The sequence below is a fragment of the Notothenia coriiceps genome, unplaced genomic scaffold, assembly GCF_000735185.1.
Source record: "Notothenia coriiceps isolate Sejong01 unplaced genomic scaffold, NC01 NC01_scaffold00005756, whole genome shotgun sequence".
NCBI classification, from domain to species: Eukaryota; Metazoa; Chordata; class Actinopteri; order Perciformes; family Nototheniidae; genus Notothenia; species Notothenia coriiceps.
Window position 1 is genome coordinate 88,096 of NW_011338457.1, and position 8,832 is coordinate 96,927.

Consider the following 8,832-nt stretch of genomic DNA (forward strand, 5'->3'; position numbering starts at 1 on the left):
CTGGTGATAAATAATCTCTTTGCACGAGATCCGTGGCCATCAGTTCTTTCTAAATAATTTAGGTTGGGGTGATTAAATCACCCACAGTGAGCGACAGATGGATTAACATGCTGGCCACTGGTATCTCAGCACACTGGGATCACAGAGGCCATGCTGGAAGATTGTTCAAGTTTGATTATCTAAGAAGGCCTGGGCAGTGTTTGTTAGGCGTTATGTGGCTTGGTGTGACAGAAATAAAGTAAGGGTGAAGATTTAAGGATTAGTGGTGGTCAAATAAATGAATTTAATTTTCTCCGAATGCTGTAGTCTAGGTCGAACTGTAGAAATGTCATAGTAGAAGACGCGAAGAAGTCCTAGGTAATTAAGGGCATGTCTTGAAAACTGCCCTGTAAATAGGATGGTTTCTATGGGATCGCAAAGACATGCCATTGAGATAGGATAGGTAGCCTATTAGGATATGTAGACTCTGACTTCAGACACCTAATTATTTCTCAGCAAGTGAAACCACAGATGAACCACAGGGCTGTAGATATAAAGCTGTTTTAGGTGCTATTCGTTGCTCGATTTTGCCAAAGGATCGACGGACCATCAGGTGAACTCCTCATATGTCGTCAGGATATTTTGTTGAAATTACGCTACAGCAAGTTCACACCCAGGGTCCGTCGGGAATTACCCCCCTGTGACTCCCTGGGAACAGTTAACTAAGCCAGCTGAGGCCTGGATTCACACATGTTCTCACATTATTGAAAATAAAAGTGTTAAAGATCAGAAGAAAGAAGACTTCTGAAGCCAGTAAAAGAATGCAAAAGGATTCAAGAAATGTTCCTAACCAGGCTTTCTGCCAGCCAGCCAGCCAGCCAGCCCATATAGACCAGTTATAATTAACGCTGAAGAAATCCCTGTAGCCTGGATTCTTGATGACAGTAAAATGAGAGGAAATCGTGTTGAAGAGGCTATATAAAGCTCTTCAGTGTCAAGCCGCATGTGGCTCTGTGGCCAACACTTTCACCAGTAAAAGTACTCCCTGTGATAGTATCACTTAAGATGGAGCTCTGAGGTCTATGTTATCTAACTACGCCTTTTTTCTGCATAGATGATGTTAGCTTCTACAAAGCAATTAAGCCCATCGTGTTACAGAAGGGCAACATAGCACAAATATAATGGCACTCTTTCTGACACACTGTTAGTGCAAATTAAAATGTATTTTATAGGTCATTAGACATAGGCAAAGTAATCAGATGAACTCCATTTTAATATGCACAATATATTTGTGTATTACTATAGAAGGTTTTGAAATAAGTCAAGTATGAGCATTGATGTAATAAATGAATGTATGAAATGAGTTAAACATAGTTGTACTTTAGAAGAACAATAATGTTACACATAAAGGGACATTAATAGAATTAAGATATACAAACTACGTGTTTTTCTAAACACTTCACAAGTGTGATGGGAATGTATCCAGTGTCTTATAATTTTTTTTGATGTTGTTGCCTAAATGGAAGAGACACAACCAGGCCCGTACCCAGGATTTCGTAAATACCGAGGTCCAAAACATGCTAGGGGAGCTCGGGGGCAGGCCCCCCTAAAAAAATGTACTCTGGGCTTAGCAGGTGAAAAACTAAAGAGGGGCTTCCACATGTCGCAGACCAGGCGTTGGTACTGCCGGATTTGGCACCACCACTATAACTTTGTCCTAGATCAGGGGTGTCAAACTCAATTTCATCGCGGGCCACATTAGCATTATGGTTGCACTCAAAGGGCCGGTTGTAACTATATAAATATACATCTATAAATATATATATAAAATAATATATTATATTACATGATTGCCTCTGAATTGGATTATTATTGGATAGGGTAATAACTAACTACATTTGAAAGCAGAAGTACAGGGCAAATAATTGCAAGTCTCTTCAGTGCGCAAACAAGATGCATTGTGGGACATGTAGTTTATGGGCAACCTGCTTCTGTAAATCGGCATGTAACCGTATAATAAACGTATTATATTCTTTGGAAGCTCTTGCGGGCCAAATAAAATGAAATCGCGGGCCGGATTTGGCCCCCGGGCCTTGAGTTTGACACCCCTGTCCTAGATAGTCGTACTGTCACCAAAATCACACTGGTGTTTGCTGTTCACCTGTAGTTTGTGCACACAGAATATATACATAAATTTATTTTTTTATTATTCTTTGCCTTTCAAAAGCATTACATCATTATTTACACAACACGAAAAGAATTTAATGTAAAGTATTTATTTCACCTTCCCTTATTATACATCCATGGGTACAAGTCTGGAGTGCGGCTGTTTGTTGATAAATTGATTTTGTCTTCTTCTGTTTGCTTTAATGTAGGCTACTCAGTTGTGCAGCGCCCCCACCGCCAGTAAATGGAAGTACTACAAAGAACCCTGTTAATTATGTGCAGATATTTGACAAGTTTTATTATATACACCTCGAAAGAATTACCGAGGTCCGGGCCTCAGTGCCCTCAAGTGCCCATGGACACAACAGCCTCGTCCTAGTACCCACGCTTGTCATCCTTTGCAATAACCAAGAGCCAACTGGTGTTGTGTCCATTAGCTGTCAAGGGTGCAAGTACACACCAAAAGACTTAAAATGGACACAGTGCTTTTAAACGCAGGTTGGTGACATCCTCCTATCACTCAATAAGTTCAGCACATCCGCCTTTTTTATAGAAGACATATGAGATGACAAAGAAGGAAAAGCACAGGAAATAATGACAGTGCTCAAACGACACATCAGAGGTGCAGACGACTTAACTAATGTTTGCCAAATAACTAGCACCCACCTAGGCTATCTAACAAAAATACTACAAGCTGTCAAGCACGTCCACACAGGTGTTTTCACTTGACTAATTAGACCTCTGTACACATGATGTCACAGGGAAGTGAGAAAGATGCCAATCAAGCACAGCTGAACTTGCCAACACTGTCCTGGGAAGGGATCTAATTAGGCAAACAATTGAAAACACCTATGTGGGTGAAAAAGTGACAGAATCTGTGCGTTCCAATACCCATAATACCATTTTATTTTGTATGCCAAAAAAGATTTAGTACAACCTAACACACTGAAAAAAACACCCAGATGACTTACTGCATTCGGATGCATGTTACATTATGCTAGCCTGCATGCTTTTCTGGCTATTATGACCCACAATCCTTTTGTGCAGAAGATGTATGAGCAAGAAGATCAAATTTGAAGGTGCAATACTATGACAAAGTAGCATGTCCCAACTGTATATACACTGAATGCAACAGACATACTTTGCAAAGCCAGGTTCAGTACTTCGTTCTACTTAGGTCTACTGAAAGTAAAGAGAAAAATGATGTAATTTGGAAAACAGCCATTATGTAAGTCACACTTGTAACATACAGTATGACAACATCCTCGCTTGACAAGGTACAATTTAGAGCACTTACATGGCAACACATGATGTACCTTGTCTTCTCTGTTACAGTAGGTGCCTCATATATCCTAATTCATGAAGCAAAAGGAAATGGACAACCTGAGGGGAAACACAGGCTCTATCATTTCCTGGCTCCCCACCATTGGTAATTACCTGTGTTTGCCCAAAGGCCCCTCAGCGTGTTTTCAAGGAAGCAAGAAAGAAAGAGCAAGATTGAAAGAGTAGAATAGGCCTACTGTAATGTGTGTACACTTCTACAACAGCTTAGAGGCACACGCCATGAAATATTATTTACTTCTGTTATTTCATAATGATTATCCTCTTTTGCCATGTAAATATGTTTTAATAAGATTTTAATAAGCACGCTATCAATTTCCCCCGATGGATTTGATCAATAGTTTTCATATAAACGCAATAAATACAATCCACATATTGTGAGTGTTATTGTATAGTGCTGAGGTTCAAACATATCGAATGTCAAGTTGTTGGAGCTAAGAGTTATTCTGTGGCGAGCAAAGCACCTATAAAATTAAATTTGAGATATTGAGGAACATCTAATCCAATATAATACTTTATAAACAAATGAAAGTATTCACTCTAAGGTGGTTTCGAAGGGCTTTGAGTACCACAAACTAAACTCTAGTGAGCCCCATTTATTTGGTTTAAGCTACAACCAATAGTTTCAAACTTAAGCAAACCATGCACTAACTGAGAGGAAAAATAGAAGTCAGCAAAACTGAGTTTCTCTCAGCAGTGAAGTCATGAGAACAGACACAGAGCTGCGGCTAAAAGTCTCTCTGGTCTCCCCAGGGGTAGAGTCAAATCTGTCAGCACCCTTGTCTAATGCAGTTCTCAATGGAAGGCAACAGGGAAAAGATACCTCTCCCCAAATACACCTTCACATACACACGCACACCTCACACCCTCCATCCCCAGCCTACCTTGACTATGCCAGGTTGCATGGATCCTCTCTTGTTGGCTGGCATCGCACAGTCCCAGGACACAGACCTCGCTCTAGCCAGGACGAGGTCTCCAGTGTCAGGCAGAATGAGGGTCTTTGTTGCCACAGACTCAATACAGGACCTTCATCTCGCTGAAGTAGTTGGGGAGGTTTGATATGGAGAACAGTATCCCTTTTAACATGATGACTGCAAAAGTGGAAAGGAGAGACTTAGAAAAGCTCTGCAGGCTGTGTTTGGGTAGATGCATTCATATTAAAAATAATTTATTTTCAATAACACGTGGCTTGTTTAGTTTCTACAGTTATGTTTGTTTTTAATCTCTCAAAAATAGCACCAATATTCAAAAACGTTTAATTGGATTTGGTCTCACACATTAAAATATTTATCTGCTGTCTCTTATGTCTAAGGTCTTGAATGTTTTCTATAAATGTTTTGCTTTTCTTTTCGTCTCTAAAGGTGTGACCTAACAAACAAAATAACCTGTTGAAAGGCAGTGAACTGACATAGAAAACAGATAACAGATAACACTTCAGTTAACCACACAAATGAATGAAAGGGTGGTTACATAAGACAACAAAGCATTTCACTGTACGCCATTGAATAGACACTTGTTAAAAAAGGAGTAATTTGCAGTATGAAAAAGCTCACGTAATTAAACTAACCTGAAATATACTTCCTTTTCTTGCCTGAAGTCAGCTAGCTAAATAGCTGTGTTTACCTAGCTTAATTTATGCAAATGCTAGTTAGCTAAAATGACAGTTGGGTTACACAATTGTGAGCTAGACACGTGCCAGGCCTAGCAATTACGTAATTCGTAATTATTTTCAATTTGGTTTCAGTCAGTGCATGATAAACTTTTCCTTAACATTAGTACCTCTGACTTTGTGCAGGGCTTTAACTCCTAACTTTGTAAAGTGCGACCTCTTGTGAAATTGTTAAATCACTACGCTGCTGCCGTTGAGCGTTGAGCGCTCTCCAACCAATCAGCGCAAAGAACACTGGAACGTCCAAAGATCAACCAATGAACGCTCATGTCTTTTACAGCAAATATGGCGTTCTTTGTATTGTGAAGCGGAGGAGCTACAGAAAAACAAATACATTGTATGTTTTGAACAACTAAAAAAGTCAGGTAAGCATCACATTTATAAATTATTTGACTTAGTTTGGTCTCATTAACCGTGGCATACATGGATTTTTGCACCCAGCAAAACAACTTTCTCTAAAAGTATTAGTCAATGAATGGCATCGGCAGCTAACAGCTAACGTCACTTAGCCAATATATGAATAACGAAGCTAAAGTAAGCTACACTGAGTGGTATGGCAAACAGAGGTTTGAAGCCAAATAGCTTTAATGGCACTCGTATTCAAAATGTTGAGTAATTTAAAATTGTTTGCTCGTTTATACCAGGATGAAAGTGGTCAATCTGAAGCAAGCCATTCTGCAGGCATGGAAGGAGCGATGGAGTGACTACCAGTGGGCCATAAACATCAAGAAAAACTTTCCAAAGGGAGCAACATGGGACTACCTAAACCTTGCAGGTAAGAGGAGATATTCCCTAGCCCTAATGCTAATTATTTAGCTTTACACCGGTTACTTTTTGTGAGTTATATAGTGGCGTTACATGCTGTTTGTGTGTTGCAGAGGCCCTGATGGAGCAGGCGATGATTGGTCCATCTCCCAACCCCCTTATTTTGTCTTACCTTAAATATGCCATCAGTTCCCAGGTGAGCAAAAAGCAGTGTTTTTCTTATAGTGTAACTGAGCTGTGTGCAAAACCGTATGTATGTATTAATCGTCACATTGTTAACATACCTTCTCTCTCCTTAGATGGTGTCTTATTCCAGTGTGCTTACAGCCCTTAGCAAGGTAATTTATACTAGATGAAAATGACATCGTTAATTTTACTATATATGAAAGATTTTCATTAATATGTCTTTGTTTTGATAGTTTGATGACTTTTCTCGGGAGCTGTGTGTCAAATCCCTGTTGGAGATAATGGACATGTTCTGCCATCGTCTCAGGTATGTGAAATTATCCATGGCACTGTGTCTTTCTCTACCATTATTTAAGATCTCCCATCCTTAATAATAAATATGTTTTGTTTTTTTAATGAACAAATTATGTTTTTTATGTAAACATGATTCGATTACGTTTATTTATATCTTGCGTAGACATTTGTTGTTTCTATTTTTCAAACTTATGTCAGATAACTTGCCACAATGCATTCAGAAAACCACTGAATGAGAAATGAAGTTATTGTTTCACAAGTTAACCTTTTTATTAAATTGTACTTATATATAATAACTCATAGTGAGCAGCCCAGGAAGCTTGAGCTTGCAATATGTTTTATGTAAGCCTTATGTTTAAATGGTTGCTTTTTAAAATAAATGGTACAGTTCTGAAAAGTCTTCTAATTTAAAATAACTCTGATTCAATCTCATCTCTCGACTGTAAAGCTGTCACGGCAAAGCAGAGGAATGCATTGGGCTGTGTCGGGCTCTGCTGGGCGTGGTGGTGTGGCTGCTGCAGGGCTGTGCCTGGTACTGTGAGAAGCTGAGAGAACTGGGTCCATCAGCCAGCACAGAGGCCAGTCTGAGAGCCTGCCAGGAGAGGCTGCACACCCTGATGAACAGCTCCAAGAACAGAGCACTGGTTCACATTGCTCGGCTGGAGGATCAAGGTGAGACGATTGTGTGTGTGCATACGACTGAGCAAAACGCAAATGGATGAAACTACATATATTTGTCCCAAAGAGATAGATTACTCTTAGCTAAGACCTTTCATTACCAGTGATTGTCTGGAAACATTAAGGTTTATATAATTGTGTAAGATGTCCTCTGATTCGATCCTTTAAAAACAATCTGTTTTAGTCCAACCTTATTGTTATGAGTTGGGAATCTAATATATATTTGTCCCCAGGTTCCTGGAGCAACGTGGAGCAATCAGTGCTGAGAGTAACGGAGGGCCTCAGCAGTCTCACTAACCAGACACTGAGGAATAAATTAGAGGAAAGCTTGTCACTAGTAAAAGGGTAAATATTTCCACTTTATTCCTACATTTTAAGCACACATTTCTATTGAACTCTGTTTTGATGCTACTCAGCCTGTACCTTGAAAAATAACTCTTCTCTCTGTCCTCAGAATTCCCATGATGCTGTCTGAGCAGAGTGAGCCTACGTTTCATCCCTCCTTCCCATCGGTCCACGCCTTCATCATGCTGGAAGGGACCATGAATCTGACGGGGGAGACACAGCCGCTGGTGGAGCAGCTGATGATGATCAAGAGAATGCAGGTAAACATGTAATAGCATTGACATGTAATGTTAACCCTTTCTTAAAATACTTGGTGGATTACAATAAAGGGGAAAGGAAGTCTCTTCATTCTTGGAAATGTATTTCGAATCATTCCAGTAAACTCTTCCCAGTGTCATGTGTTTCCATAGGAATTTTAAAAGGGAAGAGAGAGTAAGTAAGTTCTTTGAAATAAGCGTTGCTAAATAAATGTTGCTGTTTTCTTCTTGCAAGAATTCAGGCATAATCCAAAGAAAATCGAGCCCTTGCTGTAACTTGGGAGAGATAGACACACTTTTTATTTAGCTGAAGGTTCCCTAATACACGAGCTAGATATAATGTGGTATGTCATTCTTCGTGTATTGCATTTTGCTGACACTTTTATCCAAAGCCACTTACAATAAGTGCATTCGACCAAGAAGATACAAACTTGAAGAAAACAGAATCATATAAGTACATCAGGTTTCATAGAGCCAAAACATTTCAAGTGCTACTCAACTAGCTTTAGATAAGCCAGTCCTTTGTTAGTATGTAAGTGCTTTGTTAGTAATTCTATCGCTCGAAGTGGAGTCGAAAGAGATGAGCTTTCAGTCTGCGCCGGGAGATGTGTAAGCTTTTCTTTTATTAAAAGTCTTCTCAAATGATCTGTCCTCCACAGCGAGTCCCTACTCCCCTTTTTGTCCTGGAGATCTGGAAGGCGTGCTTCACCGGCCTCATCGAGTCACCAGAGGGCACAGAGGAGCTCAAATGGACTGCCTTCACATTCCTCAAGGTAATCTACACATTGTATAGAGTGAGATAAGGTCAAAAGCTGTTATGAGCATGGGTGCACATAACTGGTACGCATGCGCGGCAACAATCTGAAATGCGTACCGTCACTTGTGTCACAAAGCGCATTTGCGTACCGACGTACTTGTGAGGCTTTTCCAGAAGGCGGTTAAGAGTCGGTCTCCGTGTGCACAGACAGGGCTGCTGTTAACGTCGGTCTGTACAACGGAATTGTGCCAAAAGTACGCCAACCGGCTGCGGAGGGAGACTCCCCCCCCCTTCACTGGAGAACTGCGCTAAAACAGCTTATTACAGCGTTCACGCTCTGTGGTCACGAAGTACTCCACTAGCCCCCCCCGTCGACTTTCCTGAAGTACTCCACT

General features: G+C 40.3%; 1 protein-coding gene across 1 annotated transcript; it reads left to right on the forward strand.

The window, feature by feature from the left end:
* Window positions 1-5,429: 5,429 nt before the first annotated feature.
* On the forward strand, window positions 5,430-8,453 carry LOC104943125 (mediator of RNA polymerase II transcription subunit 24-like; the record flags this gene model as incomplete). Its single annotated transcript, XM_010768447.1, has 9 exons — window positions 5,430-5,520; window positions 5,800-5,930; window positions 6,034-6,116; window positions 6,220-6,258; window positions 6,340-6,413; window positions 6,849-7,072; window positions 7,312-7,423; window positions 7,533-7,683; window positions 8,340-8,453. Coding segments are annotated over exons 2-9 (927 nt in total), but the record flags the coding sequence as incomplete, so codon positions are not given.
* Between the last annotated feature and the right edge of the window lie 379 nt (window positions 8,454-8,832).